The following is a 21872-nucleotide window of genomic DNA, read 5'->3' as shown; positions in this document are numbered from 1 at the left end:
CATCATGCAGCCCTTAATATTAGTCGGGGGGGGGAGAGATGTGAATTACCGAGGCAGGCAGTGAATCATGGGATACTTTCACTAGGATTTGTTCATCAAGTCTCTCTGCTGTGAGGTAACTCTCCAAAAATCAACTCAGGCTCGAAATACAACCTAATCTGAAAGAATAAGTTGGGGGCCATGAAGAATCTCGGGGAAGGGGAGGATAAACAACTGAGAAATCCCCTTTCCTTGCAGTACTTTGAGACCACTGAGTGTCACAGATGAGTGAGTGCAAAGCTGCTAATCTAATTCTGCATGGAAGATGCACAATACAGACTTTTTAAACATTCTCCCCATCCTGTTTTATTTCCCAATCCCAGTTTGACAAGGCCTATCTCCCATCCGCTATGTTTTCCTTTTAAATTATGAATTATTATTTTTTTTAATTAACTGATGCCCAGTTGCCCTCAGTTTTCTGGTTCCTGGGGGGCACTGAATGTGCTCTGTGTTTGCTGAGCTGTTCTTTATGACTGAATTTTTTCCCCTGTTTACATGGGGTGCTTCTCAGAAACTCCTACCTTGTCTGTCAGGTTTGCGATTAGGAGTAACGATCAAAGTGCATTACTTTGTTGGTTTCTTTGTTGTTCAGAGAGAGCAGCAAAGAAACCAGAAGAAGAATAGGGCAAGGCAGGAAAAGAAGAATGTTTCCTGTGTTTTTAAATTCATATCATGATATTGTAGTATTTATGTCTTGCTGCATGTGATGGTTGCAGACTGTGACATGGTCGAATTGTGTATAATTGAGGTTACTTAAACAAAATGCTCCTTGGCGAATAAAGATGATGGACTGCTACAGACTGAGGGAGCACTGAGCTGGGGGGAGCGCAAAGTAAAAGGGAGGAGTAGATGCTCCCTGAAGGGGCAATAGGGCTTATGACTCAACCCTGAAACTGCTAGCCTAGCCATGGATGGGACTGGTAGAGGCTTGTCCATATAGACTGCTTAAGAACATAAGAGAAGCCAATGTTGGATCAGGCCAATGGCCCACCCAGTCCAACACTGTCACACAGTGGCCAAAAATACCAGGTGCCATCAGGAGGTCCAGCAGAGGGGCCAGGACACCAGAAGCCCTCCCACTGTTGCCCCCCTGAAAGCACCAAGAATACAGACAGGGCCGGCCTGAGGCGAGGCTGCGCCCGAGGCGAGGCTGCAGGCTGCAGATGCCAACCTCCCGGTGGGGCCTGGAGACTGCCCCACCGGGAACCCAGCGACACTGGAGACTGCCCCACCGGGAACCCAGCGACAGGGGGGCCGGGCGCTCGGTCGGTGCCGGTGGCGGCAGCTCCAGTGGCAGGTAAGGAGTGCTGCCAAGAGGAGGTAAAGGGCTGCGTGGTCCCGGGGTGCGCCGAGGCGGAGGGCTGGCTAGCTCAGGCACCGGCAGAAAGAAAGTGCTGCGGCGCCGGCGGCGTGACCTCAAGTTTGTGCACTGGGGGGGGGGATTGTATGAATCAGCCCCCCCTGCATCAGGAGGAGGTAGGTGGGCGAGGGGGTAAAGGGCCGTGCAGTCCCAGGGCAGAGGGCTGGCTGGCTGGCTCAGGCGCCAGCAGCAGGGCGCGCTTACCTCCTGCCTGGTGGCGCCTGCAGCAGCTCTGGCGGCCTTGGCTCCCCCGGCAGGCGGCGGCAAGCGCAGCCCCGGCGCGGGCTCCCCTCTTCATGCGCCTGCTTGGCTGGCGCCTCTCCCCGCCAGCCATAGGTCGCCGGAGAGGGTCTGGGTGGGCAGGAGGGAGGGATGTGGAGAGGAGCCTTGGGGATCGGTGCTGGATTTTGGCGGGGGGAGGTGAACTTCAGCACCCCCATCCAGGGCCCGCCGCCCCATCCAGGGCCTCCCGCTCTAGGCGAGTGCCTAGTTGGCCTAGCGGGAGAGCCAGCCCTGAATACAGAGCATCACTTGCCCCAACGTGAGAGTTCCTATCTATACCTTGTGGCTAATAACCACCGATGGGTCTCTTTGAAGGAGGGAAGTGATCGTTTCCAGAAACTTCTGCTGTTTTCTGTTTTTGCCATCAAGTTGTACCTGACTTATGGTGACCCCGTAGGGTGCTGTTCTGGTGGGGAATAAAAAGTCTACTGGAAGGTGGTTGAAGCCCACAACCAGTGGCCCAGTCCCCCAACCCAGGGGTTTGTTTTGCTTCACAGGAATCTCAAATATCTGCAACAGAGAGAGGGGGGACCTGCTTACTTGAGAATCCTAAGAGAAAGAGCAACCCTGGTTGACTGCAGATATTTCTCAGGATTTTGGACATGCCAGTTTGATGTTTAACCCTGATGTAGAAAAGCTTGGAAAGGGGAGCTCGCCTGAATCTGGGAGACATGAGACGCGGTCTCACAATACCAGCTGAAAATCCCACTTGCAGGGTGGTCTCTGAAGGGGGCAGTCACAAATACTAGAACAGGGACATTACTGTATTTTAAGCCCTGGTCAGGATAACCCAGGCTAGCCCGATCTCGCCAGATCCCAGAAGCTACGCAGGGTTGGCCTTGGCTCGTATTTGGAAGGGCGACCTCCAAGGAATACTAGGGCCGTGACACAGAGGCAGGCAATGGCAAACCACCTCTGAAAAATCCCACCTAGTGGTGCATATTGCTAAAAGAGGTAGAACTTCTGGCTGCCAGACAGTCTTAGGATCTCCTGGCTATTCTGCACACAATGCCATATAATAATTAATTAATTAACTATGTTTTTAAAAGATGATTATCTCCCTTCTGTCCAATTAGTCAACTGATTTGCTAATTAAATAACGAAAGATTTTTTTATGTTTGGGGAGACATTTAATTAAATTAAATAAGTGTTCCTGCGATTGCCAAGTATCAATGCAGAAATTTGCTTACCCATTGAGAAGTGAGGCATTGAGGAAGTATAACCCTGTGACTCTCACAGTTACCCACATTTTTTTTTCTGGTCTTACTTCTGCACTCTCTGATGCACAAATATTAAGCAGGTAAAGCTTCTGCTAACATTCCCCCCCATGTGAGGAAACATAGCACCTTAATTCAGGCAGCTGTAAAAAGGTACAAACACAGCTTATTTTTTAAAAGTTGGTAACCTTACCCCTGCCCCTGTCTCATGCAGAGATCTGTTAGGTCAAGAGATAATTGGGTGATTGAGGTGTGTATGGGGGGCGGTATATGACTACTGGTAAAAAAGAGTTCTTTTCACCCCTGGCTACTTGATAAGATTATAATGTTGCCTAGTTAATTACTAGATTCCTGTAAACATCTAAAGAAATTAGGAAATAACCGTCTGCTTCATTTAGAGCTTTATGCCTATGGTTTGGTTTACAATCCATCTAGCAATTTAATTTTTTTATATTCCTTCTGTATGTACAATTCATATGGATTTTTTTTAGTTTTAAGGGATAAACAATACTTCAGAGGTTGCTCAATTAAACATCTGTGGTATCCCAAATGTATGCAGAAACGTAATATGACTTTGTATGTAAATATATAATAAAACACACACACACTATAGTTCAACCCCCCTTTTTTCCAAGAGATGGCCAGGAAATGCTGCATTGTTTTGTGTTTTACATATTTCCCTTGTAGACTGCACCTTTACCATGAAAGGTCTGATATGCACATTCATGACAGCAGTCTGCATTTCAGGTTTAAAGACCAGCTTGATCTGCTGTCCCCATTTTCAAAGTAAAAGGGTGGAATGCATGATCAGTTGCAGTTCACATCTCATGTGAGGCTTCTTGAATATTGTGATTTAAATTTTAATCAAATGAGATCCTAATGCCTATAGTAGTTACATATATGATGAACTCCGAATGGAGGAAAAGGTGGGTTAAAATCCTGTAATCTAAATCCAGTGGCTACATTTCTGCTTTAATTTTAGAATTCTGACTACAGAACTATTTAGGTCTTCTCTTTGTTTGTGTTCCTAAATATTTTGTTATCTGAGAGTCTGGCTGATTTCTACCTGAGACTGTAACAAATACTTCAAAAGAACTTGCTGTTAAGCGTCATCTTAACTCCATCTGTTTATTTTACTACTGTTTGTCTTGGACTACTGCTGTGGAAAAAGGAAACAGCTACATTACAGATGCCTGGGTTTATATATATATATCTGCATAAATATTATTAAATAGTATGTATTTGATAAAATAAAAATTCCTAATTATTTAAAATGCCAGCTGCTTCCTGAGTAATTTTTGTCCTTAAAAAAAAAGATTAAGCTTTCTTAAACTTTGCCAAACTAGCTCTTTTAGACGAGGGGGGCAGACTTTCTCTGGCTATTGCTTGGAGCTTGCTGCAACACCCCCCCCCCAAAAAAAAAAAACACACACACACACGCAACAAAAACCCCACCAATGTGATTGACAATTGCTCATGTGAATAAGGATAAGAATGAGTCGGGAAATGAAATCTAAGCCTGCTTAAATAATTCTCAAGATTTTCTGGTTCACGTGTAGTGATATTGAACTCTTCAGTCGTAGGCTTTAATTTGTGCGTGGTGCTGACCTGATGCTGTGTAGGGACTCTGGCTGCATCCCTTCATTCAATTCACTCTAATTATCACCAACTTCCTGGGGAGCCTGCTTAGATGGAACTGGCCTCGAATGTTTGTTGTTAAGTACTAAGATATTAGGCTACCCTGGTTACATTTAACAAAGTAGTTTTAGGTTCTGAATTTACATATAAATTGTCAGTGTAGTACACTTGGATTTGTTATCTCTTTGCATTTATTTGTCCAAATATAAACCACGGCTGGGTAGAAAGCAAAATGTTAATATCAATAGGTTTGTCTCTTCCTTATATGCTGCAATAAAAATAAGGAGACAGAAGGAACGGTATCTTATTTTTATTATAAGATTATATCTGTGTTTATTTGCACCCAAACAGTATTTTAGAAGAGGCTATAACACAAGATTCATTTTTTTAATGATGGCATATCGGGGGTGTTTCCTTAAAGGGGAGGTGGCACCGATCAACATTTGCTGGGTGCAGGATGTGTTTAAAACGTAGACATTTTGTCTTTGCAGGTCCATGTGAAAATGGCGGACGAAGCAGTCTGTGTTGGCCCAGCTCCCACTAGTAAAAGCTACCTCAACATGGATGCTATCATGGAAGCCATTAAAAAAACCCGGGCCCAAGCTGTGAGTCTGAATGAGTCTCTCCTCTGCAGCTGTTTCATATATAGAAAGCAGAGAAAGCTAGAGTTTGTATTTAAAGATAAAAAAAGGCGGGGGGGGGGAGGAGGAAATGATTGAATATGCTATTCCAGTTTAGTTCATGTCACATGAGTTAAATGTGGCCAAAATCGCTACTGGAAATCAAAGGCTTTTGTAGCATCTGGCAGTGCCGGTCGCTGATCCTGCAGGTGGCTTCTAGATTCAGCTTTCACACCAGGGAGCGGCTTCAGTTCATTTCCAAATTTGCTGGGGGAAGAAAAAATCCCAATTAGTTTAGAGCACTAACCCTTTCTGTGCCACAGCCTTTTTCCCCCCTCCTAGAGGTCTTTTGTAATATAGAGATATTTGTATTTGTGTTTGCTTTTAAATCCAGTTTTTTTTAATTGATGTATGTTTATGCACACAATGAATACTTGCATAAAGGTAAATGGTACACCCAGTAATTATTTTTCAGTGTTTCATGTTGCTGGGAAATGTTGCCTTGGTTTAGATGGGTTGTTTTCCTCCTCTTCTCAGACTGGATCAGAGATTCACAGGTTTTTTTAAAATAATGGACTGGTGTTTTAAAGAAAATGATGAAAAGAATGTTTTGGGGGGTTGGTGGGGTGGGGCTGGATCAGTGAATGCAAATGTGGTGTTCAGAACTACTGAATGCAGAATCATCTTTAAATAAAATTCGATGGATGGGGAGTCGATCAAAACCAGCAATTACCCTGGAGTGTCTCAATTAGCATTATCATTTCTTTTGAAATAAATGTTTCAGTGTGGTGCATTTGGAGTGGGGGGGGGAAGGGGAGAGAAAGGGAGGAGGAAAAATGGCAAACAATTTTAATTAGCTAACAGACACTGCAGATGTTTACATTGTTAGTTAAAAAGATTTAATAGAGATAAAAATAGTTCCGGCTTTCATCTTTAGTCTGCCATATATATTTCCTTAGCTGTGAGTTTACATACGATTACAAATGACGAAACTGACTCCCCCACACACACATTACTGCATTGTGTAGCTACACACCATGCTATTTGTAAAAGGGAACTGCATACTAGATGCTTCATTTTTTTGTTGGTCTTTAAGATTTCTTTTCTCTGCCATATGAATTTGGGTCTATACCTGTAGCCATGGCAGTACTACTTAGCTGTGTTGTTAAACTCTAGGTCAGGAGAACATTTCAGAGAGAAGCATGACTAACCAAGAAGAGAACTGAAAAAGGTGGGGATGTAAGAAGCTTACACGGAGAGAAATGTAACACGGAAAAGCTTCTGAAATGTTTTTGTTTGGTGCGAATAGAAGAGAAACAAAAAATGGGGAGAAAAGAAATGAATCCACCTTTCTTTGTATCTTCCTTGAATATTCTCTTTAATCGGGCTGATTTGTATGGGTTGGGTCAGTTCCAGGAAGCATCACATATAAATCAGGTTGTTGGCACCTGTGTGGGCAGTATCAACACACCAGAGATTGGTGGCCTTGGAAGCACCTGATGTTGGCAGTCTCGTGTGCCAACAACCTGGCTTATTTGTGACTAAAAACATGCGGAGCCCTGAACTACTAAAGCTTTTTTTGTCCCCCCCTTATGTTTAAAACCAGGATTAAAAGATGAAGAGTTGAGGTAGTGTATGTTGTGTTTAGTAGCTGCAAGCTTGTCAGTTACACAGAACTCTTCATAAGACAGGGAATGGAAAGATATGCTATTTCTTACTCAAAAACTTGCTTATTTTTGACCCAGTAAAATACGACTCTGTATTTGAAGTAGTCAGCTGACCTGCTAGGAAGAGAGTGACTCAGGATGATTGACTTGCGTATCCATAACTACAAGCAAATGTATTCCCTTCAGATTTAATTGGTTGATGGAATATTGTTTGAACCCAAGTTGCAGATGTGTAAAGTCCTTGGCTTTTTGTTTTTAAAGGTCCACCCAGGATATGGATTTCTTTCAGAAAACAAAGAATTTTCAAGGCGTCTGGTAAGTTTTGTTGTTGATGTCTAAAGTTCTCTATTCCTGAGGAGAGTGTGACTTAGTGCATTGTAGTGTGTACCTACAAAGCTTCAATGATGAACTGGGCTGATTAATGTATTATGGCTTTAATCACACATTAAAATTCTGTTCCTCCTTCCAGTTAATTATTATTTGGTGACAGAAAAAGTAGATGTGGAAGAATTTATGAAGGTCATTGAAGGCCCTGTTGAAGCTTCTGTCTCCCTTTCCCTTTAGCGCATGATGAAAAAGAAGCTTAAAATGGACTTTTATTTCCATTGTGCATAAATGTATAATCAGAACTGTGTTGTATATTGTACTACATGTGGTGTTTCTCTCTTGAACAGTAAGGGTTGAAAATTATAGAGATCAATTAAAAATAATCAATACATCTATTAAACATTTCATTATACTGCTGGGCTTTGTAAAAAAGTAGTATTGTGTGTAAGGCAAATATAATTAAAAAAAAGGAACTGTGAAACATGGCCTAATAGTGAATACTATTTAGAAGTGGAACTTTATCTTTCACGTTGAAGACAAGTTCTTGCTTCCCTTCAGGATCTTCCTAAAGTCACCTTTGGGATTTTACTTTTTATTCTGTCTTGTATCATAATATAATGTATTTGTGTGAACTGTGACCCTTATCTGCTTTGTAGATTTGGTTGAAAAGCGGTCTGTAAACATTAAACAAATTTTGCTTTATGTACACTCATTTAACTTTAATGAATTGCTTTAAAGCCATAAATTAGTTTGCTTTTCTAATCAATTAACAGTCCCTTTAGGAAGCTGTGTGTGAATATTTAAAGCTCAGCATTGTTATAGCATATTTTATATTAATCTATGTATATGATAGCTGATTTTAGCAATAAATTCATAATGCCTGTAAGTAGATACGTATATTCAAAGTCTCGTCGGTGCTTACTGTTATGACCAAGATATGAAGGGTATAAAGTGTGTAGTGGGGCTGTTCTGGGCTGGCCGCTTAGACCCTTGTAGCCTGAAGAACTACTCCTGAACTCAGGAGACTGTCTAGGGCAAAATTCATGGCAGTACCAATGGCTGTAGTTGGCAAGGAAAATTGGGAAGCCTTTACCCCATAAGATGAAATGGATACTTATGTATGTATGCATAAAGTTTCCTGGATCCTGGCTGTGAGTTGTACAGCATAAAAGTTTAAAACAGTAAAGGTCAATAAAAAGAGGATATAAAATCAAGATGTTGAGAGAAGTCCCAGATACCTCAATAAATTGAGTTGTGTAATGTTCCATTTCATATGAAAGATTTTCCAAAGACTCTTCAGTGTGCATTTTGAAATCATAGTTTTAACCATCAAGAAAAAACAGATGATTGTAGAAGTGGGAGCTTGATTTAAATCATTGGCTTTAATATGAACTCTGGTTCAGGAAATACTGATTAATTGGTTCCCATGACAATTAAAACATATTGGCTTGAAACTAAATTACTGTACTGCCTATGAGAATAATCCAAATGCTGTTTGATAATTAGTTATAAATGTGCATAATTTGTTCCAGTAATAAACCTGTTGAATCGTATTTTAAATGTTTGCATCTGAGGTTAAATATGTTTTCATTTTTTTGTTCTTTTTTACAAAGACCGGCAGGCTTTAATTCAGTATGTTTGTCAGAAGGTCATTAATTTTTGTGAGATATGAAGAACTGAACATGTTTGTATTCAGATTTCATTTTAATCCAATATTTTAAAAAAGATACACAATACAGTAGAAATTTTACAGACCCCCACATGTTTAATCCACCTTGCTGCCTTCACAAGCTCTTACAAAGTAGGCTGGTTTGACCAGGCCTACGGTATTCCAGTTTTCCATATAATCTCAGGGTCTGATGCTATTTCAGAAATTTTCTTCCAGGCACTGATTTCCAGTTGTGTCATTCAGGTACTTGCAACTAATTCAGGCCTGGCCATTTCCCCTCTAATTCTGAAGTGGCTGGATGCCAGTGACTAAGGTACCAAAAGAGGACCAGCTACAACCATGGCGGACATTTCTGTATTCTGGGCATGCACAAAAATGTTCTTGAAAAAGGCAGAAAAACTGTGCCTGCATACTGTTGAAGAATCCTGGTAGTGTGGGTGCAAGCCCTATCTGTCAGATGGGTATTAAGATGAGGATTCATTCAAAGGTGGGCTCAGGTGCTGTCTTGCACTCATCCCCTGTTTTTTAAAAAAGTGTACCGGCTTGCAGTATGATTCCCTTGCCCTTTGGCTGATGGCCATGCCAGGGCTAATTCCACTGGTTGCTACCCCTATCATGGTTTCTGACCTAGGCTGCGGCTTTTCTTCCTTCTGTACCTTGCTGTTCTTGCATCTCTTCCCTTGGTACTATCTAGAACTGGTTGTGCTCTGAGCTGAATACTTTCAAAACATACACCTAACCTTCAGAGAAGGCATACCAAGCTTTAAGCAGTTCAGTAAGGGGTGGAAATAGAGGCTGGGGGATAGATATCTGTATGGCAGACCCATACCCCAACCCCAGCCTGCTCAAGTCCCACTGGGATCTCACAGATTTCTGGAAAAGGAAATCTAGGCATGGGGAGGAAACTTCCAAATAATTTATTCCGCTGCCCCAGTTATTCCTCTGTGCCCCCTCCCATCCCAGCTTGTATCATAGAAATAACCAAGTAGATTTACATTAGGCTCCGTTGGGAACCACATATTTGTCACTGAAAGCTTTAATTTTAATATCTTAGTCCAGACATTTTTGAATATATTTTTTTAAAAAGCAACCAAATGTGCTCAGCGGTAGTGGAAATCACAAAATGGTATGAAGAGGAGGCATAACGGTTTATGTCACAAGCAATGTTCCCTCTAAGCTGTGGAATCTTGTGAGCAGAAATTCTACTTTGTGAGCTACTGGCATTAATGTGAGCGAGCGATTTGGCTACTGCATAAATTAGTTTGCTCTGGAGCCATCCTTCCCGAGCGAAGACAAAAATGTGTGAGCCAGAGGCTAAAAAGCTGTGAGCTAGCTCACACTAACTCAGCTTAGAGGGAACACTGGTCACAAGGTCACAGTCTGCGCAACACTTTGAATCATCTGTGTCTATACTAGCTGGGGGAATTACTTGCGTATTCCAAGTAACAAAATACTGTGGTCTTCGGAACTAGGAAAGTGAAATATCCTCACAACAGAAGCGCCACCTTGAGGTAAGATGTCGGAGCCCTGTGCAACAGAAGAGTAGAGATTGTACATCTGTTTTATGAAGAAACAGTAGTATGGAAAGGCTGTAAAATATATTAAAGCAGTGTTACTGTGTCACAAAACCTAGCTTATGCGTCATAGATAGATATAATTACCTATATGCATTAACAGCTGTTTCCCTCAAAGTTTGCAGAGCGCCAGTGGTGAGTGGTCTGGCCCTTGATGCAGATCCCTAAATCTTGTGTGTCCCTTTGTATTCTCTTTCCGTTCTGTCTCTTTAATGCCCATTTCCAGCTTTTCCTAAACCCTGCTTCTGTTCCCTAATTCCTGTGTTTCTTACCCCTATAATGGCTTCTGATCTAGGTGGGCTCCAGCACCTTCTGTGCCGTACTCTCCTTACATCTCTTGCCTTAGTATTCCTCTAAGGTTCTTAATTTCTGTCTCCCTCCCTTCCTTGATTCCAACCCTAGCTTGGTGGTGGTCTCCCTCATCTCATTGTCATCTTCCAGATATCACCTTCCCACACACCAGTTGTTCCCACCTTCACTTCCCTTATTCTTCTTTATTCATTAGCTCTGTGGGTGGGGAGCAGAAGGAACAAAATCCAGCCCTCCTGTCAGTCGGCAAAGTAGGCTGGTTAAGCTCTGTTATGGACTCATTTTGTGGTCTTCTGCCAAACCTCTGTTGACTTTGCAAACATTAACTTTTTAATAGTAGTAAACCAAGTCACTTTCACTGCACACAGCGTCTGGAAGGCCCTTGGCATCTTGCTGCTTTCTTGTTTGTGGCAGTATTGCAGTGGTGAGGCATCTTGCAAAATGGCGAAGGCAATCATCTCAACACAGTGATACCCTGCGACTCCCATCCCTTACTTGATGATGACTCCAGAAACAAACATGCTTTCAGAGGAGTCTGTGTCTTAAGCCAAGTGTCATCAAGGCATATCTTAACTGCTTTTGATAAAATTCAAAGTGTGATTTAAATTTTGCACTCTTTACACTATGTAGCAATTTACTGCATAATAGAGGAGATCTAAAAGTTTCCAGGTCTGCATACTTACATTTTTAGGTAGCTTTATTTTAGAGGATGTTAAAGAGAACATGCTAACTCTGTGCAGATGTGCATTAGCAAAATATACACATCGACAAAAACGAAGAAGCATTTTGCTGCACATGAACTGCTTGTTCAGTTGGTTTTTGTTTTTTTTCCTGTCCAGGATATTCTTTGTCCACCCAGTGGGATTGGGGAGAATAGAAAGTGAGTTAAATAATAAGCTAATGATCGTTCGCATAACGTTAGTGTGGTATTAATGTTGGTATCCACCCAACATGGGCTTGTTGGTCCATATTTTGTAATATGAATAAGCGATAAGCTGTGCTCATTAACACACGTGAAGCTGCCTTATCTGTGCTGACTGGCAGTGGCTCTCCAGGGTCTCAGGTAGAGGTCTTTCATATTGCTTCTTGACCTTTTTAACTGGAGATGCCAGGGATTGAACCTGGGACCTTTTGCATGCAAAGCAGGTGCTCCACCACTGAGCCATGGCCTCATCCCTGACACGTTAGTCCAGCTGTTATTTATATCCTTTCCTTGTTGTTAGGTGTATACAAATATGTGGACAGGCTGTGCTCCAGGGCCATTTATGATATAAAAATTACCCCCAAATGCCTCCTGTACTGGTTAAAAAGCAAACTAACATGGTATTTTGGTATCAGGCCATTCTCTTATCATATGTTGCTCTGTTGCAAGTGGAAAGGAAGCATATTTTAAATCTGTATGTCTTTTTTATATCCAAATGTTGCTGTCTTGGGGCATAATGATTAAAAGATATAATGAACATGTAAAAAAAAGAGTGACAATTTCTGTTATTTGGCTTCTCCTATGTAATCTGGCCCGTAGGCCCGTTGTTCAGTATTCTAGATGCCGGAGGTGTGTGCCTGCTTGCCTTTGTCAGCACAGCTTTAATGTCACCCTCTATTCAAAGAAGAAAAAGTTGCTTGTTAATGAAATTAGAAACCTTTATTATGTAGCATTCAGATAAACCAAATGAGAGTCTAATTCTTGTGGGTGCCCAGTCCTTTATACATGATGCAGGAAAACACCCCCCCCTTGCTGAAGTTGGTGGCAGTAGTTAATGTGTCCAATCTGGTTCTAGCAGTAGCTTGTCAGTCTAATGAATTGTGTAGTCTTTATTTAAAATTATTAATTAGCTTATTAATTAAAAGAAGTCTTGGAGTGCTTCTCTTTGAGGAAAGGAGGAGTATAACAGGATACTTTGATCTTTAATAGAAGGTATACTTTATTCTCAAGCAAATGGTTTTCCTACTGGGCTGTTCCAGAACTGGCATTACTTGGCAAATTCCCTAAATATAAAACAATGAAACAAAAGCATTTGTTCATGTTGTTGTTAAGCTATTATGTTGCTGTTTGGCTGCCAAGCTTGGCAATTTTGCAATCATTATTCTACTCTGGGCTCACTTCCTAGCAATATGGTGGGTTTGAGTGGTTTGGATTACAGGATCGGTGAGAATATTCTTGGCTGAATTTATTGTAATGCGTACAGAATTCATTTTATTCTTGGATATTCATTTGTATCTTAAAGTGCATATTGTAACAAATAATAGTTTATGTTACTGTCATTTCCCATTTCTATCCAAATTGAGAAAAATCCACAGCTTTTGAAAAAATTATTTTTTGGTCTTAAGTATTAGGGCCAATTCACACAAGATGAACTTGTTTTTCCACACAGAAAATTATGTATACTCCTCCAAGGATGCTTAATACATATTACAAACACAGAGACACAGGTTTGTTTTGTGAAGAGTCTCCCATTGGAATGCAATTTTAGAGACTTGTGAAGGCACAAACAGGTGTTGGTTGTCTTTAAATAATTTTATAGCCAATATTATTCACCATAAACATTTTTCTTTATGTGCACAGGTGGCTTATTCTCTGCTCTTTTTTGTCTGTAACCCTGAATGCATTGTGATTTTTATGAACCTTTCAGTCCCACAACTTTGTTTTTGTGTATGTTTCAGAAAGTACACTGTCTAGATCAGGGGTGTCAAATATGTGGCCCAGGGGCCGGATCCAGCCCCTGGAGGGCTTCTATCAGGCCCACAGTGGAACTGGCTGTCTTCTGCTTCTTCTTCCAGTTCTGCTGCTGCTGCATCATCATAGGTTTGCAGCTTACAGATACACACCTGAACAGCATACTCAAGATTGCAACAGCACAGACATTTTGATGCAATAATTCAGAGCAAGAGGTGTCAGTTATCAGATACTGTTAAATAAACAAAATATTGCAAGAGTGCTAATGTTTTAAGCATGTTTTTATTTTAAGTAAAAAAAAACCTTTGTGTTTGTGTCCTTTATAAAGTTTATATTTCTGCTACCTGGCATTACATTTTATGACACACATGGCCTGGCCCAACAAGGTCTCATTTATGTCAGGTCTGGCCCTCATAACAAATGAGTTTGATACCCCTGGTCTAGATAGGATTGCCAAGTCCTGACTGGGAACTTCTGGAGGTTTTTTGGGGGGGGTTCTGTGAATCACAGAATGTGGGGAGGGGAGGGACCTGAACGGGGATGTGATGTCATAGACTTGCTTAACGTAAGAGCCACAGAATAAAACATTAGATGTTTGAGAACCAAAAGCCATGAACAAATATCACACACATTTTTATTGAAAAATATACACATTTGTTTTTATTAACATTAAATGAGACTGCCAAAAATAAAAACAAAAGGGGTAAAAACAGATATTGATAATGATATTTATTTTCCCAATGATATTTATTCGTTTGCTAATGATATTTATTTGTCTAAGAGAGAGAGAAAGACAGAGAGAGTTGGAAAGAAAGAATGAAAGAAGTGGAAAGAGAGAGAGAGAGAAACAATTAAAGCAAATAGATGGGGAGGGAGAAAGGAAGGGGGAAAGAAAGAGAAAGAGAGAGAGAAACAAAGAAAGCAAATAGATGAGGATGGAGCAGGAGGAAAGAAGAAAGAGAGAAACACAGAGAAAGAAACAAACAAAGAAACAGATGGGGAGGGAGGGGGAGGAAGGAAGGAAGAGAGAAAGTGAAAGCTGGAAAGAATGAAAGGTGGAAAGAAAGAAGAGGTGAGAGACAGAAAGAGAAATAGAAACAAATAAAGCAAATAGATGGGTAGGGAGGGGGACGAAAGGAAGAAAGAAACAAAGAAAGCAAATAGATGAGAGTGGGTGGAAAGGAAGCAAATAAATGGGGAGGGAGGAAGGAAGGGAGAAGTGGAAAGAAAGCAACTTTATCTTTAAATGTGTTCTCCAACACCCCTTCATGCTCCCACACTAGCCAGCTTAGCTTGGAGAAGGGACTTAAAGAGACAAATGGGTGGGTCCGCAGTGGGGGGGGGCTTGGAGAATGCCTTTAACTTTAAATGTGCTCTTCAAGCCCCCCACCCGCACTTCCCACTGACTTGGCTTGGAGAAGGGATTTAAAGAGACAAATGTCTTTTCCAAGCCAAGCCAGCCAGCTGATGTGGGGGGGGGGGGGGCTCGGAGAGCACATTTAACTTCAGGTGGAGAGGGTGGAGAGAGAAAGAGAGAAAAAGGTGGAAAGAAAGAAAGTGGAAAGAAAGCAAATAGATGGGGGAGGGAGGGAAATGTGGAAAGAAAACAACTTTAAATGTGATTTAAAGAGACAAGTGCCTTCCAAAGCCGGGCGGGCGGGGGGGGGGGGGCTTTGCGAACGCATTTAAAGTTGAAGTTGCTTTCTTTCTCTGCTCCCTCCCACCTCAAGCTTACCCGGGGGGGGGACACTGGATGGGGAAGGGAAGACTGATCTGGGAGGCACGCCTCCCCTTTGCTTCCCCAGCTGCTCTGCTGGGAGCCGCACAGTTTGGCCACCCCTACCATAGAATCTACCTTATGAAGCTGCCATTCTCTCCAGTTTGGTGTAGTAGTTAAGTGCACGGACTCTAATCTGGGAGAACCGGGTTTGATTCTCCACTCCTCCACTTGCACCTGGCTGGATGACCTTGGGTAAGCCGTAGTTCTGATAAGAGCTGTTCTTGAAAAAGAGCAGTTACTGTCAAGAGCTCTCTCAGCCCCACCTACCTAACAGGGTGTCTGTTGTGGGGAGGGGAAAGGAAAGGAGTTTGTAAGCCGCTCTAAGACACCTTTGGGTAGTGAAGGGCGGGGTATAAATCCAATCTCCTCTTCTTCTTCTCTTCTTCCAAGGGAACGGATATCTGTAGTCTGCAAATCAGTGATAATTCTAGGACAACTTCAGACCCCACCTGGAGTTGGCAACTCTGTGTCCAGTTTTTAAAATGGAGGGTGGGATTAAGGGTAATTATTCTAGATGTTGGAAAGTAGCTGGTCTTTGCAAATTTGTAGTGATGAGATCAAAGCAAAGTTTTATCTTGAACTGAAACATTAGTTCCTGCGTAACCCTACTGTGTATGTGTCAAACAACAGCATGTTGTTTTCTTCATGATTCAGACAAACGCACAAGCTGGAAACAGTTGCCACTGAGCATATTAATTTTCAGTATTTTTTGTGCATTGATCAAATAAAATGTAGCTACTGAACTACTTCAGGACTGAAAGCCAAAATGCTGTTGACTAATCCCCCCCCCCCAGCAAACAATCCTTCCAAACCAAAATGGAACCTGAAGGCATAGAATCTGCACATCCTTTAAGAAATCTAGTGTAGTGTACTCAGATGACTCTGGTTAAGTTTCTCCAGGCTTCATTAAGGTAGTTACGGAATAAAACTACGTTTTATTCATTGCTATAGAGGGATCAGTCTGAACTATTTGTATGCCTTAGGGCCAAACTAGATGGACTGCGTAAAGCAAGGAAATAGATCCAGGTAGTCATCCGTGTTGGTCTGAAGCAGCAGAACAAATTTAGAGCCCAGTGGTACCTTTAAGACCAACAAAGGTTTATTCAAGGTATGAGCTTTCATGTGCAAGGTGAAAAAAAGTGTGCCTTGCACACGGAAGTTCATACCTTGAATAAACCTTTGTGCCACTGGACTCTCTAAATTTGTTCTAAACCAAGGAAAAGACTGTTAACAGTAAACGTGCATAACCCAGGGCCTCTGAACCCTCAACCTTCTACTTGCATCCTTACCTCTTCTCTGTCAGTTAACCCAGGACCTTTCTCTCCTTCCAGTACTGGAAGTGATTCCTGCTTCCCTTGTTCATTCACACCTGACTTTTCTCTCGAGTGGGGACCCAGAGTGTCTCACAACACCATCCCCCTTTCCATTTTATTCTCACAACAGCCCTGTGTGGCTGGCAAAGCTGAGGGTTTGTGACCGGCCCAAGGCCACCCTTCTGTAGCAGGGTGGGGATTTGAATATGGGCCTCCCAGATCTTAGCCCAACACTAACCAGTAAACCACACTTGCTTTTTATATCTTAATGGGGCAGGTATGTATCTAGTTCTGCCTGTGGGTATTTGGGAGCCTGTACTGATTTAAAGCAGTGAGACCTAATGCAATAGTATAGTTGACTAGCTAGTTGACTAAGCCTATAAATATGGAAGCTAGTTGACTAGCCTATAAATATGGAAGCTAATAAGCCACTTTTGAAAAAAGCCAACTGTCTGCACAGTATGCAGAAGAGATGGTAAATTCTAAGCTCTTGCTGTAGTTCTGATTATTTGGTTTCTGTCTTGCCTGTCTACTTGAAGAAGCAGCAGCATTGGTTTTTATACCCCACTTTTTCTCTACCAGAAGGAGTCTCAGAGCAGCTTACCATCACCTTTCCTTCCTGTCCCCACAACAGACGCCCTGGGGCTGAGAAAGCTCTGAGAGAACTGTGAAATCCGGCTTTCATGTTGAGTGGGGGATCTAACCCGGTTCTCCAGATTAGAGTCCACCGCTCTTAACCACTCACTACACCACACTGGCCCTCAGGTATTCAAGGCAGTGTGCAAAAAGTTAAAAATTGCTTTTAAATGCACAAAATTTAATAATTAAAACCCACATTAAAAGAATTCTAAATAGTACGCAGCCTTAGAATGAAGCGTCCAGCACCATCTTATCAATTAGTTGTCCAGTTGTTCCTAGGCCTTCCAGAATAAAAAATTCCTGAATCCTCAAGGCAGATGGCCTCTGGATGAGGATGATAAAGTCATACTTAGCATTATGTAGCACTTTCAGTTTTGAAAAGGCTTCCTTTGTTGTAATTCTTCCAACAGCCCTGTAAGTTAGGCTAATATTTTGGTTTGTATGGTGGACTGAAGTTGAGAGTGGATTGAAGTTGAGAATGTGGCTTGTCCCATGCTTCCAAGTGATCTCTTGGATCACAGCACATTCTTTTTAGTCACTATGTTACACCAGTTAGAAATTCCAAACTAAAATAGCAATACCAGTGTAGGATCTGGGGTATAATATCCTGTCAGTTGGGCTACACTACAGTTGAATGATAGATGTTTAGGTTATGAAGCAATGACCCCAGGTACAACAATTGTGGACATGTTAGTTTTACAGCCTACAAAAGGAGATTGACAATTATGAATTGCATTTAGGGCCTGGTGACAGGAGAAAATGCAGTTGAGCTTCTCATGCTTTTCAACAACTTGTCTGTTAGATTTTGGTTTCACAAACAGGAAAAAATTTCAAAAACGAGGCAATCCAAAAGTCAAAATGAAAGCCTACTGAACAAATTTAAGTCTCTTTGGATACTGTGGGGACTGACAAGAAGAAGCCCAGTAGAAAGCCCCTTAGATGGTGCAGGATCCAGAAGATACTACTATGTGGAGGCCATAAAGGAGAATATTGGGAATCTATGGAGATAGATTGAGATGGGTAGCCATCTTAGTCTGTCTGTAGCAGCAGAAAAGAGCAAGAGTCCAGTCGCACCTCAAAGACTAACACAATGTGTGGCAGGCTATGAGCTTTCATGAGTCCGTCTGTCCTATATATTGGAAAGTGGAGTGATTTCAGATGCCGGATGACATTAGCAGATAAATTACAATTGCAGGTGAATGATAATAACAGGCATGATTGGATTAGATGTGTTATGCAGAGGGGTAGTAGGCGTGGAGAAATCAGCATTGGTAATAAGAGAGAAAACCTAGGTTTCGATTAAGTCCAGGTGGATGCATTGTCTTGAGCTTCATTATCAGTTGCAATTCAGAAGTCTGTGGATGTTGCGGTTTCCCCCCTGCGTGTGAACTCTGAGGCATTGGTCTGTCTGCTGTTGGGAGACCAGAAAGCTGCTTTCGATGGACAAAAGGTATAACACAGCATGGCAGGTCTTGCGTCCCTAAAAAGCAGCTTTCTTGGCAGCCACGTAAAACTTAATTATGTGGCTTACAAGCGTAGTGTCATTGGATCTGAACCTCCACTTCAATCAACACCCAACAGTTTTCTTATGCTTTTCAGGTTAACCTTGAGTCGACAGTTAAAAAGCTGCTGTGTAGCACTTCTATTACAAGCTCTTTGATATAATGCTGAATTGTGGCTTTCAGTATGCACAGGGTTAAGTGAAAAGGTTATAGTAATCTAGTGAGCATTTTCCCTTTTTTAATGTGCTCATTAGCAGTGGCAAGTCCAGGTTTTAGCCCATGTCAGTAATTTACATTTCATTGCTAAGTGACTGCTCCTGTTCAAGGGCCCTTTCTAAGGCTGTTGAACATACTTGTATTGGGAATAAACAGAGTAGAAGAATTGAAAGCCAAGTACCCTGCCAGGCTTTTCAGTCGGTTCTGAAGTTTCCAGTAGATCATTGATTAGCAATGCATGGAGCAGTATGACAATTAAAAAAAAACAACAAAAAAACGAGCCCAATAAAATTATCACAGGTAGGCAATCCTGCTTTAAATCTCCAGTTTTTGCTTCCTTTACTGTCGTCCTCCCAATATTCATTTATCCTGCCAGGTTTTCTTAATATGAAACTGCACCATATTACAGACAAAGCAAGCAAACAATATATGGAGTACAAGGCTCCTTGGTCTCTTTCCCCCATCTGAACTATTAAGCAAAGTCTGATTGTTATGAGGACTGAGGAAACAAAGGGCTTGATAGCCTTACAGCTCCCTCGGATCAAGTTATAAAGCACAGAGATCATGTGAATTCTTGCTCTGGGACTCATTTCCCTCTTCGCTTCCTGATTGGTACCAGCTTGTTGTTGCGTCCGTAATTCAAAGACATGCACACCATGTGAAAGAAAAATGGCATGAATTTAGAGGAACGTAATGGCAGCAAGACAGAGGAATGACAATCAGAGCTCACCAGTTGCTGATCTTCATGTAGGCATTGCCATCTGTGGCAAATGTTTGTATGTTTTCATCCATTAAAGGATGCTGCTATTCTGAGTAACACAGGGAATTCCCTATATTTTAGGACTGGGATAAATCAGCATGCAAATGACTCAAAAACAATTGATTTGTCCGTACTTACAATTGATTTCTTCGTACTTACATCTAAATTGGAAGGAAGAATATGCATCTTTCATCTCATTTCCATTTTTTTCAATGAGTTTCCATTTTTTGCAGTAGAGTACTAGATCTTTATTGCAGAAAACAATAGCTCATGGAAAATATTCAACAAGACAACAATAACATTTAAGGAATGGGTTTGAGCTAATCTGATCCAAAGAGGAGAAGCAAACACCTTGCAGTTTAAATACAGCGTCTGGAAAATCAATGACTTCCTGATTCAAAACTCACTGCAGTGTGTTGTGAAATGGGCAAAACAACACACTGTGGTTTGTTCTCTTGCTTATTTAAAGTCCTGGCTTGTTGGCAGGAAAACAAACCACAGTGTGAACCTGAGGAATTCCTGTCTTGTTTTTTGTCACAAAGGCTTGTTCATGCTGCCTGAATATAATGGATGCCTCCTCTGCTCATTAATCGAGAGAGAGATAACTATATCAGTTTTGGGTTTCTTCAGTAAATTTTACAAATCCTCTTCAGGAGAACTTTGTTTCTACTAGTGAATGCTCCCCACGGTGGAATCTGTTTTTAGGTTGTTGAGATTCAACAAGAAATGACGTTGTCATCAGATGCACAGGAAACTGACTATAATATTATTTTTAACATTTTTATACCACTGACATTCATGGGATCACGTCAGCTTCTATCAGTTCCAATGTCCAGTCTTCTATCAGTTCCAATGTCCAGTCTTTCTGGGATTCCTCTGCTTACTTCCCTCCATTAAGAGAACTGTCCATTTGTTCCTGATCTCAGTTTTCTTTTGCTGAACCAGTTCTTAATCCACAAAAGGATGCATCCTCTTATCCCATGACTGCTAAATTTACTCTGGAGACCTTTGATGTGGTACCTTGATAAAAGTCTATTTTGAAAGTCCAAATATATAGTGTCTGCTGGGTCACTTATCTACATGTTTGTTCACTTTCTCAAAGAACTGCAAAAGGTTGGTCAGGCAGGGCTTCCCTTTGCAGAAGCCATGCTGATTTTCCCTATGTCCCTAATAATTCTGTCTTGGATTACAGTTACTACTAATTTGCCTGGTACAGACATTAGACTAACTGGCCTGTAATTTCCTGGTTCCTCTTTGGATGCCTTTTAAAAAATTGGTACACCATTTGCTATTCTCCAGTCTTTTGGTACAATGGCTGATTTTAGTGACATGTTACATATACTGGTTAGTAGAATGACCATCTCACATTTGAGTTCCCTAAGAACCCTTGGGTCATGGAGGCTTACTGGCTAGAACTGCATGACTCATCCCCTCATGTTGACTCAGTTCTTCAGACTCCCCTCATGAAAACAGTGGCTGTGGCCAAGTACATGCCTCCCACTTTCCACAGTGAACACAGAGGCAAATAATTCACTTAGCTTCTCTGCCACATCCCCATCTTCCTTTAGCAATCCAAAGGCTTCTCGAGCTAGTTTCCTGCTCTGAATAAAAAAAATGCTTATTGTCTGTCTGGATGCTCCTCAAATTGTCTTTTTTCATGCTGAATTATTACTTACACTAACAGCCCCTGTGGTTTCTTCCATTCACTTCATTAGGGCAGACCTTTCACTTTTAAACGGAGGCCTTTTTACCTTTTATAGCTTCCATGACTTGGGCTGTTAACCATGCAGGCATCCTTTTAGATTTGGCAGTACCTTTCCTAATCTGGGGAATGCATTCTATTTGAGCTTCATCTAGTATGGTTTAAAATAGCTCCGAAACATCCTCTAGGGATTTGACTCTCTTGTTTTTCCCTTTTAGCTTCCTTCTAACTAGACCCCTCATTTTTGTAAAGTCCTTGACCTCTGTGGCAATGCAGGGGTCTGGACTTTGATATGCCATGTGCAAACCCCATCTTTCCCATTTGGGTCTGCCAAAGAGACCAAAATGGTTTATGGCAGGGGTCATTTCATAGAAAAAGAGCTAGGGGAACTCATTAGCATAACTCATTAGCATATGCCATACCCCCTGACAGAAGGGGCCCAGCAGTGGACCTGCAAGGCCAGCGGGAGTGCGAGGAAGCCCCGCCAAGGCCTCCCTGGCCCCAGGCAGGCAGGGGTGGGGAGAAGCGGGGAGGAAGCAACTTACCCTCCCTCTTCTCCTGCCTCCTCCTGGCTGAATGAGGGC

The 21872-nt window shown here is 41.8% G+C and overlaps 1 protein-coding gene across 1 annotated transcript in view; it reads left to right on the top strand.

The window, feature by feature from the left end:
• Nucleotides 1–21872, top strand: part of PCCA (propionyl-CoA carboxylase alpha subunit) — a 331566-nt gene that overhangs the window by 61543 nt on the left and 248151 nt on the right. The window contains exons 5-6 of the mRNA XM_015415102.1: nt 5028–5141; nt 7085–7138. Of these exons, the coding sequence (XP_015270588.1) occupies nt 5028–5141; nt 7085–7138 (168 nt within the window). The remainder of the gene's footprint in view (nt 1–5027; nt 5142–7084; nt 7139–21872) is intronic.

This window comes from Gekko japonicus, unplaced genomic scaffold, assembly GCF_001447785.1.
Source record: "Gekko japonicus isolate JY-2015 unplaced genomic scaffold, Gekko_japonicus_V1.1 scaffold52, whole genome shotgun sequence".
NCBI lineage: Eukaryota > Metazoa > Chordata > Lepidosauria > Squamata > Gekkonidae > Gekko > Gekko japonicus.
The sequence above is the reverse complement of the archived record's forward strand: the minus strand, read 5'-3'. Positions and strand labels throughout refer to the sequence as shown.